The sequence below is a fragment of the Triticum dicoccoides genome, chromosome 3A (genome assembly GCF_002162155.2).
Source record: "Triticum dicoccoides isolate Atlit2015 ecotype Zavitan chromosome 3A, WEW_v2.0, whole genome shotgun sequence".
Classification (NCBI taxonomy): domain Eukaryota; kingdom Viridiplantae; phylum Streptophyta; class Magnoliopsida; order Poales; family Poaceae; genus Triticum; species Triticum dicoccoides.
Window position 1 is genome coordinate 41,832,789 of NC_041384.1, and position 20,007 is coordinate 41,852,795.

Genomic DNA, 20,007 nt, shown 5'->3' on the forward strand with positions numbered 1-20,007 from the left:
ATATATATATATATATATATATATATATATATATATATATATATATATATATATGTATATATGGTGGACATGAGGTAGGGGCAATGACGATGATGCATTGATGCGTTCTTGGCTTCCTCCGGTGTTTGTAATCGTTGCTAGGTGATCAGTAGATGTAATTGCAATCTTTTTTGTCTTCTATGTATATATATGAATATGGATGTGTGAACTACTGTTACGTCTTTTTAACATATTGGATTGGAAGATTTTTTGGAAAGGAAAAACAATGAATTTAATGGTCGTGTTATGGAAAAAACCAGACTGTGTCACTCTTGTTCCTTGTGTTGGAACCATTTGACATGAACATGTCGTAAATGAATTTATTAAGAAAAATAATAAAATCCCTTCAAAAAAATAAAAATTAAAATTAAAGACAAGCAGAAGCAGGAGTATGAAAAAAATGGTTCTGACCGGGCGGTCCCACCTGCCAGAATGTCGTCTCTGTCTCAACCTTCGTCTCCAAAGTCTCCGCTGTAGACATCTAAAAAAATTCCCCGCAGACGAGGTGCGGCTTCCGTTCCTCTTCGCCGCCCGCCGCTGAACCCCGACTAGCCGGTGGAGTCGGGAGCACACCGGATCCGCGGAGGCGCGAGGACATGGCCAACTCCTCCTCCTCCTCCTCACGCTTCGGCTTCGCTGCCGCCCCCTTCTCCGGCCAAGTCCTCGTGCCCAGGGCATCAGGGTATGCTCCCCACCCTCCCCCCTCTTTCTTTCTCTCGGCCGGACCTCCTGTTTATGTTTGTGCTCGCCCGCTCCTTAGATTTGGCGCTGAACTCGCCATGTGCTGCTCGTATTGCGCCGGGGTGCTAGCCCTCATCTTCAGCTGTACAAACTTCGACGTAATTTTGGAGCCAATTTGAGAATGGCGTTCCCTTACGCTGAAACTCTGAACCGTCTGGACTATTTCTGATTGTTCCGATATGTAGTTGTTGGGGCTACGAAAATGAATTCTATGTATGTCTGCGAGGGATTTATCTTGCAAATGGGAGGTATAGGAAAATCTCGCCTATTTTTGCAATCTCGTTTATTGAAAACTGGGAGCAGCTGCATTTTTATCAAACTGAGCGTTGGAATAAATTACAGAAGGTGCAAGATATTGACACTGTACATTGCAGTACTAACTCACAGACATATTCGGTCTTCAGTGACAGTCCCCTGTATCAATTTGGAGCCTTATGCTCCTATCAACCACTTCATGATTCCTTTGGATTTCTCGACTCTTAAACTTTTTTAAAAGTTTTAGTGAAAGCATTTTTTTTCCTGTCAACTTTCCATAGCACAATGACAATGTAGGTAATTGATTCATCTTCCAAGAAAAGATAAATTCAAACAGAGCTACACAGCCACATACTTGTTGTAGACCACGAAAGATAATCAAAGGAATCAGGAAGAATAATTTATCCTAAATTTACTTGTCTTTTACAGTTTGAAGATGAAGAGGCCAGGCTGAGATTTCTGCCTGTTTGCTTTTAGACGCTTGGCCCAGACAAGTGTGGCTAAGAGAAGGCAGGGTCCATGGAGGTGCGTTTGGCTTTCTCAGTGATAAAGAAAGCTGCAGGCTGCGACGCAGAATACAACCAACTCCTCGTGCTCCGCCGCTGCCTTCTCTGAGGGTATGTACAGCTTCTCCAGTTCCTCATCCTCTAATTTGATCAGTGCAACCCCAGGCTTCCTGTTTGAGCTCGCTCGGTTGGTCGGTACGTCACTTTTATTTGGAGCCTTTATTGTGCTGGAGTGTTACTTCTCATTCCTGGCGTATTTTGGGAAATGTTGTGGCACAGTTGGGTCAATTTGGCATGTCTTCATAGGACGTTTGCACTACCTGAAACTTTTGAATTTGAGTTCCCTGCTTAAAGGCGATAAGCCCCTCTGGCTTGAATTTATTTCAAAGTTTGGGTAAGGAATGGAGGAGAGGTAATTGTTCACTGCTTAACGAAGCATCATCTGACCATCAATGCTCCCCATTTATCTGTTTATGTGCGCTGCTCAATCTTGGTAAAATTTGTATGGCACAACCATGTTTTCCACCTTTGGCATCACAGCACTAGGCAATTGCTCACAGCCATATACCCAATTAATGGTAAAGGAAAGGAAAACGGGAACCCGACCCGGCCCTCCCGCGTCGCTCCCGCGAGCGACCGGGAGGCAACCCTAGCCGCCGCCGCCGGTTCGCCCCAACCCCCCCGCCTCCTCCCTCGCCGTCGCCGGAGGGCGCAGCCGGGCGAAGCCCGTGCAGCGCCGCCGGCGGCGGGGCCCCTTCTCCTCCCTGCTTGGTGGTGGCCGACGCGGGACGGCGCCGCCGGGCTGTGCCGCGGCGCTACTCGTGGGGCGCGGCGGCGTGGTGCTGGGGTCTCGCCGCAGTCGCGGCTGGCCTCGGCGGCCGCGCGGACGGCTGCGTGGCGGTGGTGCACGCCCGTACTTGTGGCGGCTGTGCAGCGGGGTCCCGATCTGGCTGCGGGCGGTGCGGGCTGCGGGCGGCGCGGGAGCCGGCGTCGTGCCCTTCTTGGTGCGGTGGATCGGCCGACGGATGGCCTGGTGGCCGCCGGTGGTTCCTCCTGCCGCTCATGGAGATCCCTCTTGTGTCTCCATGGGTTGGTGGGATAGCTGCTGCGTGGCTGTGAGGCGGGTGGCGGCGTGCTCGTCCTGGATCTGGCGTCGGGATCCGGGTGGCCGGCATGGGTTGGGCAGCAGCCTGGCGTGGCTGTTGCTCCGGCCGTGGGTGGCGGCGCAGGGAGGTCCGGCGCTTGGACGGTGAGCTCCTGGTGGAGCGGCCGCTACACGGTGGCTCGGCGGCTCTGCATGCGGCGACGGCCGGCTTCTACTCCGGTGTCGGCTCGTCTGCGCGCGGACCGTTTCGATCTTCACTTCACCTTCACTTCACCTCCTCGTCGTCCGGGCGCTACTCCCATCAAAGGGCTGGTCCTCTCCCAGCTGCGTCCACCGCTCGTCTCACGCCCGGTGCTGCAGGACCGAGCTCGTCTCGCACACGGTGGAGCAGGACCGAGCTCGTCTCGCTTACGGTGCAGCAGGATTGACCTCGTCCCCCTCTCGGTGCTGCAGGACTGAGCTCGTCTCGCGCGCGGGGCAGCAGGGCGGGTCGGTGGATGCCACCTCTGGCCGGCCTATTAGGTCTCGACGCTGGGGGTCGCCCAGGGGTGCGAAAGGTGGGACCATTCCGCTCGTTTCTTTCGTTGGGGTGCGGCGGGTCTCAGGTGAGGTGGTGTCATGGTCTTGGATGCCGGGGCGGCGGCCCTGGTGGTGGTCGCGCGGTGCTCTTGGGTAGAGCCCGTGCCTTGGTGCTGCCCGGTCTCCATGGCTGTGTGGGCGGCGTGGTTACCGGGGTGTGGCGTTCGGTGGCGGTGAGTGTTGGCCGAGGTGAAAACCTGTTCTATCTTCGGACGGACTGGCGGCGGCGAAGATCGTTCCCTTCTTGAAGGCGTCGTCGCGGCTCTCATTGCCCGACATGCGGCTCCAGGGGAAACTCTGATCCTTGGATTGGGTGGTGGCGGCGCTCCGGTGCCGTTCCCTTCCTGAAGGCACCGCCTTGGAGCACATGGTTCGTCATATGTAGCTTCATCTCTTCGTGGTGGTAGTGCTAGGGGTGGTGTTGCTGCGCTCAGCACCTATGTATCTTGCCCGGGGTGTGTGCATGTGTTGTGGTGGCGTGTGTTTGTACTGGATGCTTGATGATCGGTGCTTTATATATAAAGCGGGGCGAAAGCCTTTTTCGGTAATTAATGACAAATCATGATGTCCCTGACTGCTACTTAGTGTGCGTAAACTTCTTAGTAATGACGATTAGGTGACTGTAGCTGCCTGATTCTCACTGTCTGCTTCCTGGTTCCTGCAGAAATGTTACTCCTTTTGTTCACTTGTTGATCGGTAATCTTCTATTTTGTATTGCAGGTGTAGCAGCATGGTTTTCTCTTGGTGATTGACCGTCGGAGTAAACTGCATCTACAAAATGATCACTATTGATTCTTATTATTGACGGTTTTTTCCTTGCTGGAAGACTGGTTCGTAAGGTAAGACTTGCCATTATACTTCAGAGCTTGCAACTTTACTTTCATGACTAGTACATGTAATAACTTATCATGATTTCTGGAAATCGATTTAGTGTTAAGATAGATCTGACAAAAAACATATATAACTGGATGATTTATCTGTAGGTTTTAACTCAGTGGAACATTTAGTCTATAGGCTGCTATGCAGCTGCCATCTGATGGTTATTCAACTGACCAAAAGAAACCAATAAATCATTTTAACATACAAAACTAAAACACATGTTAATTTGCAAGCACAAAGCAGATAAAAGAACAGAATGCCAACTCAGGGATTTAGAGACCTCAATACTTGGCCTTACTCCCCTATTTGTATGTTGCATAGCTCCGGTATTCTAAATATGTTAAATATCTTCTTCTATGCCAGTATATATCAGAAAGGCGGATGTCATTGTGAAAGCAATTAACATACCTTTGTATTTATTTTCAGGATTAACTTTTTGCCATTCTCCAAAACAAGCCACCCTGGTATTTTTTGGTGGACCTCCCCCTTGTGCGTGCAATTTCATTTGTTTGATGGCAGCCGTTCTAGCATGTTTACTTGGATCATGTGCCAATAAGTTGAAAGATATCATTATTGATGAAGCCATATTAATCCTAGGGGTGGAAAAAGAGCTCACAGAAGTACTGCGGCGAGTAGAACTAATACGGTGTTGCATATATGATGCTGAGAAAAGGAGGACAGAAGAGCGAGCAGTAAACAATTTGCTTGATCAGCTGAGAGATGTTATGTATGATGTTGATGAAATCTTGGACGTGGCTAGATGTAAAGGAAACAAGCTACTTCCTGACCACCCTTCATCATCATCTGGCAAATCAGCTGCATGTAAAGGCCTTTCTGCTTCCTCTTGTTTTTGCAACATTGGGCCACGCCATGATGTTGCTGTTCGGATTAGAAGCCTCAACAAGAAGATAGAGAACATTTTAAAGGACAATATATTTTTAACATTCAAAAGTAGTACAGAACCAACTGGAAATGGTCGAACATCCAAAATTATAAGAAGTTCCAACCTTGTTGAGCCCAACCTTGTGGGAAAAGAGATTATACATTCTAGCAGGAAGTTGGTGGACTTAGTTCTTGCATGCAATTAATACAAGTCATACAAGATTGGTATAGTTGGAACAGGCGGAGTTGGAAAGACAACACTAGCTCAGAAAATATACAATGACCAAAAAATGAAAGCAAGCTTCCAGATGCACGCATGGATTTGTGTTTCACAAGACTACAGTGAAGTGACTCTTCTTAAAGAGGTTCTCCGGAATATTGGTGTGCATCATGAGCAAGGTGAAAGCATAGCTGAGCTGCAGAGGAAGCTTGCAGAAACAATTGAAGGGAAGAGTTTCTTTCTAGTTCTGGATGATGTGTGGCATTCCAATATATGGACAGATTTATTAAGACCTGCATTACATCAAACAACTGCCGGTGTAATATTGGTAACCACAAGAGATGATCAAATTGTAATGAGAATAGGTGTACATCATACCCATCGAGTTGATCTCATGTCAGTAGAGGTGGGATGGGAGCTACTTTGGAAGAGCATGGACATCGAGGAAGAAAATGAAGTGCAGAGTTTAAGAAAAACAGGGATTGAGATTGTTCATAAATGCGGGTGCCTCCCTCTTGCAATCAAGGTTACAGCTAGTGCTTTGGCAAGCAGAGCCCCAACTGAGAATGAGTGGAAGAAGTATTTGGGTAAATTTATTGGCTCTCAGAGCATGCTCTCGGATGAAATAGAAAGAGCTTTGTATCTAAGCTACGATGAGTTACCACATCGTCTGAAGCAGTGTTTCCTTTATTGTGCTTTGTATGCTGAAGATTCTATCATTGAACGTGATGAAGTTACCTGGTTATGGATTGCTGAAGGCTTCATCGAAGAGCAGAAAGGCCAACTACTGGAAGACATAGCAGAAGAATACTACTACGAGCTAATACATCGGAATCTCCTCCAACCAAATAACACATTTTTTAACCAGACTAAATGCACAATGCATGATCTCTTAAGACATCTTGCTTGCAAATAATCAGGGGAAGAATGTTTAATTGGAGATGTTGAAACATTAAGGGGTGGTAGTATGTCAAAACTGCGACGAATTAAGGTTACCAGTAAGAAGGATAAATTAGTGTTACCTCGCACATATAAGGTGGAAGTTAAGGTGAGGACTTTTCTAACTGGTCCTGGTACATGGATTATTGAGGATACATTATTAAAGAGATTTCTGCTTCTTCGTGTTTTGGTACTGAATTGCACACTTGTGAAAAGCGTACCAGATTATATAGGAGCATTGTTGCATCTATGCTTGCTTGATCTATGTAATACCTGCATATCTTGTCTTCCAGAATCCATTGGCTCCCTAAAAAACCTTCAAGTATTGAGCTTGAGACACTGTTCTGCTCTGCACAGTCTTTCTTCGGGGTTGACCCGGTTGTGCAGTCTACAGTATCTTGATCTTGTTGGCGCACAAATAACTCAGGTTCCAAAAGGGATAGGAAAACTGAAGTTCCTTACTAGATTACAAGGATTTCCTGTTGGTGGAGGAAGTGATAGTGCTTGTGTACAAAATGGATGGAAGTTGGAAGAGCTTTTTTCTATGTCACAGATGAGGTTTCTTTATCTGTCTAATTTGGAAAGAGTGGCTCACTGTAGTACAAATACAGTGTTGACAGACAAAAAACATCTAAAAGAACTAGTACTAGTGTGGAAATGTACTGATGGATTGCATTTAGAAGAAGAAGATGTAAGCAATACTGAGAAGGTATTTGAGCAGCTAATACCTCCAAGCAACCTGGAAAGCCTATATATTTCACAATTCTTTGGTAAGCGATATCCCACATGGTTTGATACCACCTATTTGTCCTCGCTGATGCATCTGGTCCTTGCAAAATTACAATCATGTGTTGATCTTCCACCGATTGGGCAACTTCCCAACTTGAAATTTCTGAGAATTGATGGAGCACATGCAGTTACCAAGGTTGGACCTGAATTCGTTGGCTGCAAGAATGGTGATCCTGTATGTAATGAGTTGGTTGCTTTCCCTAAACTTGAATGGTTGATCTTCGAGAATATGCCCAACTGGGAGGAGTGGTCTTTTTTTGAGGAAGAAGTTGCTGCTGATGATCTAAGGGGAGAGGATGGAGCTGCTGAGATTCAAAAAAAGGATGCCCAATCTGCAAGGGTGCAACTGCTTCCTCGTTTGGTGAAGTTGCAACTCATAGGTTGCCCCAAGCTGAGGGCTCTGCCGCAGCAGCTTGGAGAGGACACTGCCTGCTTGAAGGCGCTCGGTTTAAGGGATCTAAACAACTTGAAGGCCGTGGAGGACCTCCCACTGCTCTCTGAGCTCCTTTCTATAAAGGATTGTGAAGGCCTGGAGAGGATCTGCAACCTCCCTCAAGTGTCAGAACTGCGGGTAGGTGGTTGTCCAAACTTAAGCCATGTAGAGGGGCTAGGTAGTTTGCAGCAACTGGGGCGCGGTGAGGATATGCAAGAGATCTCTTCCCAGTGGGTGCCTGGGCTTCAAGAGCAGTACCAACGACTTCATGGCGAAGACCTGGATGTCTACACATTGTCTATCAGTTAGATGGCTCAAGGTATGTATGCACACTGCACACTGGTTGGATATTTAGTACTGTGTATTTGATTCTTTTAGCAGCCATGATTCATGTTCACACAATTCAATTTTCGACCTCAGTGGATTCATGCACAAATCACATCTGTGTTCAGTTGTATGCCACCGTATATGCTTATGCAACAAAAATGCCTGAACCTTGTAAACATTGAAAAATTAGTAGATGTCGACTCGCTGCAGATTGCAAGCGTACAAGTTGTTAAGTGCCATATAATTTGGCACTAAATTGCTCATGTGTGTTCCTTCTCCAACTGACAATATGCATTGGAGACCCATGTTGTTGCTTATGTTCTCATAATCTTCGTATCAGAGTTGATAATATTGGCCAATGGTGAAAGGCGGCGAGCTATCATCTGTGGGAGGAGTAACCTGAAGGACAAGGGGCAAGCTCTGTTCTCCGCGATGGAGCTGAGGAAGAACCAGGAAAGTGCAGAAACTATTTACTAGCTACACCATATGCCATAGCAATTAATAGTGCAATGCAGTGCTCTTTAGTAGTACTACTATGTTCTTTTTTCCGAACTTAATTAGTGTGTGATGGAGATTGATGAGACTATCTTGACGCTTTACCTGCTTTTAATAATTACTTAAAAGGTCTCTGTCGGCTTTTAATTACTCAAGGAAATGCCACCACACTGCGCTCTGGTTTAAGCTAAGTGTCTGATCTGTTTTTGGTTACTGTGAGGCAGGCTCAGTGGCCGTTTAGTTTAGTTTGGATGAATTGCATACGTTTCCTGTAATCACACTGAAGCGAGGTGCATCTCGTGTGCAGTACTATTTGTTTACCCCCACGCTGGTTTGTATGTAATCAGAAGTTAAATCTTTTGTCTGGGACGGACTGCAATCAATCAAACACAGGTTTTCTTTTCAGAGGACACGGTTCAGTTCGCCAACTGTCTGAGCACACTGAGCAAACGCACCCGTCGCTCCAAGCTGATCGATGGTGTGCATGACACGGTTTCATTCTTTAAACTTAACCAGTGAATTTATTTCTTTGCTGCACACTGTACCTAGGTGCGTGACTGTCATGCTCTGAACTATTTGAGGTCAGAGATGCTCAAGATTCAGAGAAATTCAGAGATCACCCAAGGAAAGCAATGCACTGAGATGGATTCTATTGGAGAAAGTACTTGATTACAGAAGGAGGTTTATGCCGGCCAGAACATGGCGGCGGCCTTCTAGGGTTAAACCCCAAATATACAAGAGATAAGATAGACATGCCTTCTAGCTTACACAGGTTATATAGCCCATCACACAAACAAGCAAGGGAAGGAGATAAACGGCGGGCGACTATGATCCCTTGGATCCGAGATGGACGGTTTCGAGTCATCAGCCGCAGCGAAAGGATAAGCGAGCTGCGGGTGTACGGTAAGTGTTGAATTCTTCAGTAATGTTCAGATTTTCAGGTGTTGGGTCCTGACAGTGACACGGTTTCATTCTTTGGATGTAACCGATGATTTTCTTCTTCGAATGGAATTGACATCTGGGGGTTTGCCGCATCGAACGTGTATAACCTGTATGTATCGTCGAATCTGTGTGTGTGATCCGGTGAAGGAAAACGTAGACGTCTGATGGACGACGAAGATGATGCCGACCTGACACAGCTATAGAATAAACACGTCAGGAACCTGTGCAGAGCGTCGAAGGTTGCTGTTGCTGAGCTCCAGGAGCAAAACCCTGCGCCGGAGCTCTGGAACTTGAGCAAACAGAAAAGGGAGGCCGGCGACGACAACGGAGGTGCCCAAGTACGTTCTGAAGCAGCTATCTAGTCTAGGGGAGAAGCATGAGCTCTCTGAAAGACACAAGCTCTGTTCTCTGCAAATGCAATGATGCTCTTCTCTACTATCTTTTCTGAACTCGATTAAGTGTCTACTGTGATGCAGATGGATGCATCTTATCCGCATCTCAGTTGAGTACAAATGCAGGATGGCCGTTTAGTTGGAAGGAAATGAATATATTAGGTTTATTACACTTTTTCTGCATGGAAGATTAATTAGACTGTTTGCCTGCAATGTACACCCTCTGCTCCTAAATATAAGATGTTTTTGCAGTTCAATTTAAACTGGAAAAACGTCTTACGTTTAGAAATAGAGGTGGTATTGTTGCACTACAGTTTCTATGCAAACTGCTGCATATGTCCTCGTAGCTGGCTCCTGTATTACTCAAATCATTCCTCTGTTTTTAGTTGTTTTATTCAAAAACACTTGCATTTAATTGGTTCTGGGATCAATACTTTGGTTTCAAACAAACTGTTGCCTATTTGTGGCATGAGCTAACCGGATTCATGTTTGCTGACACACAATAATATAATAAAAACTTGCACTTATAATTTAACGGCGGCCTTCATAAATGTCAATAAATTATCACCAAAATATAGAGCAGGTCACACGTATTAATTCGTGAATATAATTTATATTGGTCCAAACTTAATCTATTCATCATTGGCACCAACAGTTGCTACCGGTGGTCGCTAAAACATCAATGACAATAAGCAACCAGTGGGCAGCTTGCCAATCTCTTTCAGAAGACTATTCCAGCTGGCCGCCTTTAAAGACCATGCTGCGTGGCCACAAACGCAAGCAGAGGAGGGCCAAGATACTCACAAAACAATATCCCTCTATTTCTAATTGTTGTATTTAAATGCGTTAAATTGGTTAGGGATTAATACTTGCATTTCAACAAAAAAAATTGCCTCCCTAAAAAGAATTGTTCTTATTTATGGACTGACCTAACCTGATTCATGTGTGCTGACAAAAAAAAATTGAAAACATGCACTCAGAATTTAACAGTGGCCTCCATAAGTCTCAAAGAATTATCATCAAAATACAGTACAGGCCACACGAATTAATCCATGAATATAATTTATATTGACCCACACTTAATCAATTCAACGGCACCGACGAATGCTACTAGTCGATAAAATATCAATGACAATAAGCAGCCAGTGGGCAGCTCACCAATCTCTTTCAGAAGACTATTCCAGCTGGCGCATTTAAAGACCGTGTTGTGTGGCCACAAGCCCAAGCAGAGGAGGGCCAAGATACTTACTTATAATTATCATCTGTCGGCGTATTCCAGCTAGCGAGTATCCTTTGCTCTTGCTGGGCTCTAGTATGCTTCTGCTATCCACACAGGCAAGGCACCACGAAATCTCAGAAATCTGAAGATTTTCTTCATTCCCTTCTTCTGCAACTGCAAGCAAAGGAGTTTGATCTTGATCATTGTTGATTGAAGTAATCCTGTATTCAGGTATATATATATTCAGTTTTTTTTTGACAATCAGAACTTTCCCATTCAGTTTAGTTACCTGTCTTGTCCACTCGTTGGTCGATAATCTTGTATCATCTATTGCAGGTGTAGCAGCATGGTTCATTCCCTTCTTCTGCAACTGCAAGCAGAGGAAGTTTCATCTTGATCACTGTTGATTGAAGTAATCCTTTATTCAGGTAGATATATTCAGTTTCTTTTTTACATTAAGGTATATATATTCAGTTTAGTTACCTGTTTTGTTCACTAGTTGGTCGATAATCTTGTATCATCTATTGCAGTGTAGCAGCATGGTTTTCTCCTGGTGATTGGCTGATAATCTTCTTTTATCTGTTTTCTTTATAGCTTGCGCTCTGCCTCACGAGATCTTGAAACTATCGATAGGCTGGAAGACTGGTTCTAAGGTAAGACTTGCTGCCGTACCTCAGAGAGCTTCGGACCTTAGTTTCATAACTACAGTGGAATGAATTGTGATGATTTATAGGCTAGCATGTCGGAAGATGATTAGAGTTAGGATGGATTTGACAACCAGAAATAATTAGTTGGTCGATCAATCTGTATCTAACTGTATGTTGTAACTCAATGCAACATTTTCAGTACTCCCTCTGTCTAGGTGTATTAGTCCTAAGAAGGTGCATCGCAACCTAGGCATGTAGAGATTGAGCTAGGAGGAGAACTGAACCGTAGATCAAGCCAATCACATTGCTCTTTTTCCAACTGAAAACGTGCTATTAATTAGGGAGATTAAAGCCGTGGTGGTTCGGCTAATGCATGCAGCCCATGGTCGCTTCAAATCCCAATCAGCACACCACGCAAACGGCATGCATTGGTCACTGTAATTAAGAGATGGGTCTAATTACTACACATGCAACTAGTATTAGTGCTTGGCGCCTTAGCGTTTTGGGAAATTTTTATTTTAGTTAGATGCCCAATACACCGGGACGGAGGGAGTAGTAGTTTGGTGTGGAGGCCACCATCTCATGGCCCTTTAACTGACCAAAAAAAAAAACCCAGCAAACCATGTAAATTGGCAACCGAAATTTTTGAAAGGGAAGAATGCCAAATGATTAAGAATTTAGACCTCAATAAAGTTTTTTCTATGCAAACTGCTGCACGTATCCTCAGTCACAACTGGCTCCCTGTATAACATAAAACATTATCCCTCTATTTTTAATTGTTATATTTTTGAAGACTTACATTTAATAATTTTTGGGATCAATACTTGTGTTTCAACGGAACTGTCGTATTTGTGGCATGATCTAACTCGATTCATGTTTGCTCACACAAAATAAAAATAAAAAGATGAACTTATAATTCTACGGCGGCGTGCGTAAGTGTCAATAAACTATCACCAAAATGTAGTTAAGGTCACACAAATTAAATTCATGAATATACTTTATATGGGCCAAACTTAGTCTATTCATTACTGGCACCGCCAATGCTATTGGTCAATTAAAAGAGCAATGACAATAAACAGCCAATAGGCAGCTTGCCAACCTCTTTTAGAAGACAATTCCAGCTGGCCGCCTTTGTAGACTGCGGTGCGTGGCCACAAAAAGAAATCAGAGGAGGGTAGTTAGCTGTCCTTTGCTCTTGACTGGTTTGTTCCTGCAACTGCAAGCAGATGAAGTTTCTGTCTTGATCCCGGTTGATTGAAATGACCGTCTGTAGCTTCTCAGTTTATCTACCCTCCGTATCCATGCACATGTATATTCAGTTTAGTTACCTGCACTTCTGGTACTCCTTTGTTTTGTTCACTAGTTGGTCAATAATCTTGTATCATCCATTGCAGGTGTAGCAGCATGGTTTCCCCCTGGTAATTGACTGATAATTTTTCTGTTATCTATTGCGATTCTAGCTTGCACTCAGCCTTGTGAGATCTTTAAAACTATCGATGGGCTAGAAGACTGCAGGTTTATAATGTAAAAACTTGCTACCGTACTTTACAGAGCTTGCGACATTGGTTTCAAGACTGCAGTGGAATAAATTATGATGATTGATAGGCTAGCATGTACGAAACCAATTAGAGTTAAGATGAATAAGGCAAACACAAATAAATAGCTGGATGATTTATCTGTATCACTCTATGGTGTAAGTTGTAACTAAATGCAACATTTTTAGTAGTAGTTCGGTGTGGAGGCTACTATGCAGACTGGTTCTAAGAACAGAATGCCAGATGATTAAGAATTTAGACCTTAATACTTGGCGCTACCACTCAAGCTGTATTTGCAGTTATATTATGCTAAATTGTTGAAAATGTAAATGGCAGCCCACTAGTGATAAATTCCGTGAGCCTTGTCCTACTTTCAAAGCATGTTATCATACCTTGTGCATCCATTTTCAGCTTTCGGTTTCTGCCAGTCGCAAGGAATATCCTAGTGTTTTTGGTGGACCTCTGGCGCTGAGTTTGTCTGATCCATGGCTGCCATACTTGAAACTTTGCTTAAATCAAGTGTCAATAAGTTGCAAGATGTAATTACAGATGAGGCCATACTAATCCTAGGGGTGGAAGAAGAGCTCACAAAACTGTTGCGGCGAGTGGAACTAATTCAGTGTTGTATATACGATGCTGAGAAAAGGAGGACAAAAGAGCAAGCAGTAAACAATTGGCTTGGTCAACTGAGAGATGTTATATATGATGTTGATGAAATCCTGGATGTGGCTAGATGTAAAGGAAGCAAGCTACTTGCTGACCACCCTTCACCATCATCAGGCAAATCAGTTGCATGTAAAGGCCTTTCAGTTTCCTGTTGTTTTTGCAACATAGTGCCACGCCATGATGTTGCTGTTCGGATTAGAAGCCTCAATAAAAAGATTGAGATCATTGCAAATGACAAGATATTTTCAACTTTCAATAATAGCACACAGCCTATTGGAAATGGCCGAACATCAAAACTGATAAGAAGTTCCAACCTTGTTGAGCCCAACCTTGTGGGAAAGGAGATTCTACATTCTACCAGGAAGTTAGTGGACTTAGTTCTTGCACACAAGGAATACAAGTCTTACAAACTTGGTATTGTTGGAACTGGAGGAGTTGGTAAGACAACCCTAGCTCAGAAAATCTACAATGACCAAAAAATAAAAGGATGCTTCAAGATGCACGCATGGATTTGTGTATCACAAGACTACAATGAAGTAACTCTTCTTAAAGAGGTTCTCCGGAATATTGGTGTACATCATGAGCAAGGTGAAACCATAACAGAGCTGCAGAGGAAGCTTGCAGAAACAATTGAAGGGAAGAGTTTCTTTCTGGTTCTAGATGATGTGTGGCACTCCAATGTATGGACAGATTTATTAAGACCTGCATTTCATGAAACGACTGCTGGAGTAATATTGGTAACCACACGAGATGATCAAATTACAAAGAAAATAGGTGTATACCATACCCACCAAGTTGATCTCATGTCAGTAGAGGTGGGATGGGAGCTACTTTGGAAGAGCATGAACATTGATGAAGAGAAAGAAGTGCAGAATTTGAGAAACATAGGAATTGGAATTGTTCAGAAATGCGGCCGCCTCCCTCTTGCAATCAAGGTTACCGCTAGTGCATTGGCAAGCAGAGATCTAACGGAGAATGAGTGGAGAAAGTATTTGGGCAAATATGTTGGCTCCCACAGCATGATCTCAGATGATATCCAAGGATCTCTGTATCTAAGCTATGATGAGTTACCACATCGTCTTAAGCAGTGTTTCCTTTATTGTGCTCTGTATGCTGAAGATTCTATCATTGAACGTGATAAAGTTACCTGGTTATGGATTGCTGAAGGCTTCATTGAGGAGCAGCAAGGCCAACTACTAGAAGACATAGCAGAAGAGTACTACTACGAGCTAATACATCGGAATCTCCTCCAGCCAGATATTTTAAGTTTTAGCCAGGCTAGATGCAAAATGCATGACCTCTTAAGACAACTTGCTTGTAATATATCAAGAGAAGAATGTTTTATTGGAGATGTTGAAACACTAAGGGGTGAATATATGTCAAAGCTGCGACGTGTTACTGCTATCACTTACAAGGATAAATTAGTCTTACCTAGTATGAATAAGGTGGAAGTTAAGGTGAGAACTTTCCTAACTGTCAATGGTCCGCAGAGCATCGAGGATGCATTGTTCAAGAGATTTCTGCTCCTTCGTGTTTTAGTATTGAACTGCTCACTTGTGCAAAGCATTCCAAACTATATAGGAAAACTGATACATCTACGCCTACTTAATCTAGATTACACTCGCATATCTTGTCTTCCGAAATCCATTGGCTCCCTAAAGAACCTTCAAGTACTGAGCTTGAGATGGTGCGATGATCTGCACACTCTTCCTTCGGCAATGACCCTGTTGAGCAGTTTAAGATGTCTTGATCTTCTTGGCACAAAAATAAATCAGGTTCCAAAAGGGATTGGAAAATTGAAGCTCCTCACTTGTTTTGGAGATTATCCTGTTGGTGATGGAAGTGATAATGCTGTTATACAAGATGGATGGAAGTTGGAAGAGTTGTCTTCTTTATCGCAGATGAGGTATCTTTGTCTTGTTAAATTGGAAAGAGCAGCTCACTGCAGTAGAAATGCAGTGCTTACAGACAAAAGGCATCTACAAAAACTAATACTAGAGTGGACGGAACATGGAGAGGGGTCATATTCAAAAGAAGATGTTAGTAATACTGAGAAGGTCTTTGAGCAGCTAATACCTCCGCACAACCTGGAAGTCATGTGTATTTTACATTTCCTTGGTCAGCAGTATCCCACCTGGTTTGGTGCCACCTGTTTGTCTTCATTAATGTCCTTGGTCTTCATAGGTGTACGATCATGTGTGCATCTTCCACCCATTGGGCAGCTACCCAACTTGAAATTTCTGAGAATTGATGGAGCACATGCAGTTACCAAGGTTGGACCTGAATTTGTTGGTTGCAAGAAGGGTGATCCTGTATGTGATGAGTTGGTTGCTTTCCCAAAACTTGAATGGTTGATCTTCGCAGATATGCCCAATTGGGAGGAGTGGTCTTTTTTTGAGGAAGAAGTTGCTGCTGCTGATGTAAGGGGAGAGGATGGAGCTGCTGAGATTCGAAAAGTGGATGCCCAACCTGCAAGGGTGCGACTGTTGCCCCATTTGTTGAAATTGCAACTTCACGGTTGCCCGAAGCTGAGGGATCTCCCGCAACAGCTTGGAAAGGATACCGCCTGTTTGAAGGAGCTCAGTTTAAGTGGACGAAGCAACTTGAAGGCTGTGGAGGACCGCCCAGTGCTCTCTGAGGTCCTTGCTATTGGGTATTGTGAAGGCCTTGAGAGGATCTGCAACCTCCCTCAAGTGACAGAGCTGCGTGTATCTGGTTGTCCAAACTTAAGCCATGTAGAGGGGTTGGGCAGTTTGCAGCGGCTGTTGCTGGGTGAGGATATGCAAGAGGTCTCTTCCCGCTGGGTGCCTAGGCTTCAAGAGGAGCACCAGCGACTTCATGGCGAAGACCTGGATATCTACACATGGACCAGTTAGACGGCACAAGGTATATTTGAACAACACATACTGATTCAATATTTAGTGTTTGTGTCTTCGATTCTTTTAGCAGCCATGATTCATGTTCTGAAAATTGAATTTTAAGCTTATGGAACAAAAATGCGTGAGCAGAACTTTGTATACATTCCAAAACTGGTAGATGTCCATTGGCTACAGAGTGCAAGCATACAAGTTCTTAAGTGCAGTATAATTTAGCTCTAAAAAACTCATGTGTTTTCCTGCTGTAACTAACATGCATTGGATTGGACACCCATGTTGTGGCTTACGTTCTTGTAATTTTCCTCTTAGAGTTGATAATATGGGCAAACGGTGAAAGGCCACGACAAGTACTTGTTCATGGAGCTATCAGTGGGAGGAGAAGCGTGAAGGACAAGGGGCAAAGTTATGTTCTCTCTGATGGAGCTGAAGAAGAAGGAAACTGCAGAAACTACTTAATAGCCACACCATCTGCCAAAAAACTTAATAGTGCAATGCAGTGCTCTTCAGTGGTACTACTATCGTTTTCTTTTCTGAACTTAATCATTGTGTGATGGAGATCGATGATACTCTCGTATGTTTTATCTGCGTTTTAATTACTTATGTGAAACGCACTGCACTGCACTGCACTCTGGTTTAAGGTAAGTGTGTGATCTGTTTTTGGCTACTGTTAGGCAGGCTCAGTGGCCGTTTAGTTTAGTTTGGAGGATTGGATATAGGAGTATTTTGGAACGTTGTATTGTGATCAAACTGAAGCGAGGCGCATCTCGTGAGTTACTTGCACGCTGGATTAATTGGGTGTAATCAAAACTTAAATCTTGTGTGTGGGACAATCAATCAACACCGCAGATGACACTGAAATCGCATTGTACCGCCAAGCCTGTGTGTTTAGGAAATCGTAGACGACCAAGATGATGCCCAAATCGTAGACACACACAGCCACAGCTGCAGAAGAAACACGGCACAAACGCCGCCAACTCCTCCTCCTCCTACTCCTCGCGCTCCGCCTTCTCCGACCAGCTCCTCCTGCCCAGGGAGGCAGGGTACGTCCGAGCTCCCCCTCCGATCGATGCGCCCTGTTTTGGCTCGCTCGCCCGGTAGATTGCCTCGATTTGGGGGTGGATTTCGCGCTAGGCTGCCTGTAGTTTGGGTGTATCAAGCATATTATACTTTTCACACTATAGTAGTAGCTGACGCACATGTAGGAAATCCCTTGTAACACCTGCACCGCATGTTTTATCTGTGGCTCCTATCATCAGAGGTCAGAGCTGAAAGCTTGACTAAACGAGTAAAATTGATTTTTTTTTTAGAAAAGGAGGATGACCCCCGGCCTCTGCATCTGGGAGTAAAATTGATTTGATCCACAATAAATATTTGGCTGGGGAAAGCTTCGGTTATGTGTATGGTAGGGCAACCCAATTATTCGACTTATGTTTACTGTTATATGCCAGTATTTTGGGTGTCTATACGACATCGTCTCTTGTTCCATATGGTGCTATATGTAGGTTTCTGTACCTTAACCGATGCCAAACCGTAAACCTGAGAACAAGAATTAGGCTGGGCAATGTACTCTGTATGTTGTCCATGTATTTGTGGAACTTCTAAACAGCAGATATTCGGTTGCCAGTGTACATACTTAGCCACGTTGATTTAGGAGATTGCAACTCTGCCTCACTATGCTGCTGTCTGCGAGTACATGATTATTGCTGAATTTTCCATATCCCACTTCTACAGCTGTACCCTCTGACTTCCCCTGTGCCTCCTCTTCTGCTTCACGCCTTCACCATCCCATGCTCATCCTCCTGCTTTGTGCCGTGCTGCCACTGTGCACCCTATTGTGCTGCGCCAACTGAGGTTGCCACCCTTGAGCAGTGGCTGCAGGGGGTTGAAGTACACTGATCCTATGTTAAATTAGCCCCCTAATCTGAAGAAACCTGACCCAGTCGAATTTTTTGATCCTAATTGAAATTTTGATATATGGCTCCAGTTTATTTATTTATTTGGTCAGTAGCTGATTGAAAGCTGCTTAATACTTGTAGGTGAAAGTTTGGTTTCTGTTTCCATTTTTTATGCAAGTTTTCGGTGAAATGGAAAGTTGTTTTTTTTCACTAGTCCGAAGTTCTATCAGTTCAGAACCCAGTTTAAAGACTGGAAAAATCAATCGCAAGTTCAAACATCCAGTAGATAGCATGCTTTGAAATTTTGTGACATGCAATTGAATGCTGGGGATGGAAGATGGAACAAAGGCAATGTGGAGGGTTGGGGCCTCCATCTGTGCCTATATTGTGAAATCTGTATGGCACATGCATGTTTTCCACATTTGGCATCTACTCTTCTTTTCTAGATTTAGGCTGCAGCCGTAAATTTTTTGGTGATGTAAACGTGCACATGTTGTACTGTAAATCTGTAATCCCTGACTGAAGTTATGCTCATTGCAAGTTTGCAACTGACGTACTATCCTTTGGTATTGCAGCCGGATGGTGTCTCTGTCGGCTTGCGCGAAGTTCGGCGCCGTCAGCAATGTGGTTGGCGTCGTGGTTGGCTTCATGCTGAATAAAAGGCTGCGCCGGTGGGCTGCCAAGCTGCTCAAGAGAATTAAGGACGATGAGTAGCTAGCTAGTACAGTTAATCTTGAAAGAAATTTTGTTGGCAAGTGCGCTCTAGTTACCTCTGTAGTAACCCCAAGTTGAACCTCATTGACTGCTTGGATTAACTGTGATGGATACGATATAGTCATTCGTAAGCTGTATCGCAAATCTCCTTTAGGGGACATAGTTCTGTACTGGCAATTGTGGCATGTGCATATTCTGCAATTGTGGCATGGTGCCGCTTGGTGAGCTAAAAATGATGAGCTGATGTTGTTTGGTCAAATATATCCTGACACATGAATTAACAATTGAAGCGGAGGAGGGGGCTGTAGCAGCCAGTGTTTATTGGGTATCTATTTAATTCAAACGAAATCTTTGATGTTGCTTGGCTTTCCAGTATGTATATGCTGCTACTGGCTCAGGCAAGGCATCAGGTTCAATCACCAAGAAAGAAAGGTGAGCCACCTTGAGTGCTTTTGCTTTTGCTGCAATGGTTTGAAGGAAGGGATCGTTAGTTAGCCCTACGTCCAAGTAAACAAAGATGAGCATCTTCATCTCTTTTCTCTTCTAGCCAGCACCCAAAGCCTTCTTCATCATCAGCCTTATGCGACTCATTCTTGCTTCAAACCAAAGAAATTCCCTGCCAAGTTTCCCTCATTCACCAATTTCCTCAATATTTTGTTCTGCTCTGTTCTTACTCTTCTTCGCACCCGAGGAAGCTTGTCTTGGTCCACTTGTGTTCGTCGTTTGATCATGTGGAGTTACCGGCCCGTTGTGTCCAGGTATATATTCGATCTCAATGTTCTACACTTCTGGATCTATAACACTGTGGGCGTTACTTGATAATCTTGTATTATCTTGATGTTGCAGGTGTAGCAGCAACAACGTTTTCACTTGGTGATTGACCGATAATCTTCTATTATCTATCTCGATTCTAGCTTGCACCCAGCCTTGCG

The 20,007-nt window shown here is 44.2% G+C and overlaps 1 protein-coding gene and 1 pseudogene across 7 annotated transcripts; both read left to right on the plus strand.

Annotated features, from left to right (window-relative positions):
• Positions 1–505: 505 nt before the first annotated feature.
• LOC119266936 lies at positions 506–8,380 on the plus strand (annotated as a pseudogene).
• Positions 8,381–10,766: 2,386 nt separating this feature from the next.
• LOC119266938 (putative disease resistance protein RGA3) lies at positions 10,767–19,312 on the plus strand. 7 transcript variants are annotated; one of them, XR_005132224.1, is made up of 7 exons: positions 10,767–10,973; positions 11,079–11,170; positions 11,337–11,395; positions 12,784–12,913; positions 13,336–16,476; positions 16,776–16,975; positions 18,937–19,312. XR_005132224.1 is itself a non-coding variant. In XM_037548223.1 (6 exons), the coding sequence occupies exon 5, from the start codon at positions 13,410–13,412 to the stop codon at positions 16,464–16,466; it is 3,057 nt and encodes a 1,018-aa protein (XP_037404120.1). In that variant the 5' UTR covers positions 10,767–10,973; positions 11,079–11,170; positions 11,273–11,395; positions 12,784–12,913; positions 13,336–13,409; the 3' UTR covers positions 16,467–16,476; positions 16,776–17,103. The 7 variants fall into 7 exon arrangements, 6 of the variants coding, with proteins under 6 accessions (XP_037404120.1, XP_037404117.1, XP_037404118.1 ...); XM_037548223.1 differs by lacking the exon at positions 18,937–19,312 and having other exon boundaries at positions 11,273–11,395; positions 16,776–17,103; XM_037548220.1 differs by lacking the exon at positions 18,937–19,312 and having other exon boundaries at positions 16,776–17,103.
• Positions 19,313–20,007: the final 695 nt, after the last annotated feature.

Excerpts from the sequence above, each read along its gene's own strand:
- LOC119266938 (XM_037548223.1), top strand. The coding sequence starts at position 13,410 with ATGGCTGCCATACTTGAAACTTTGCTTAAATCAAGTGTCAATAAGTTG.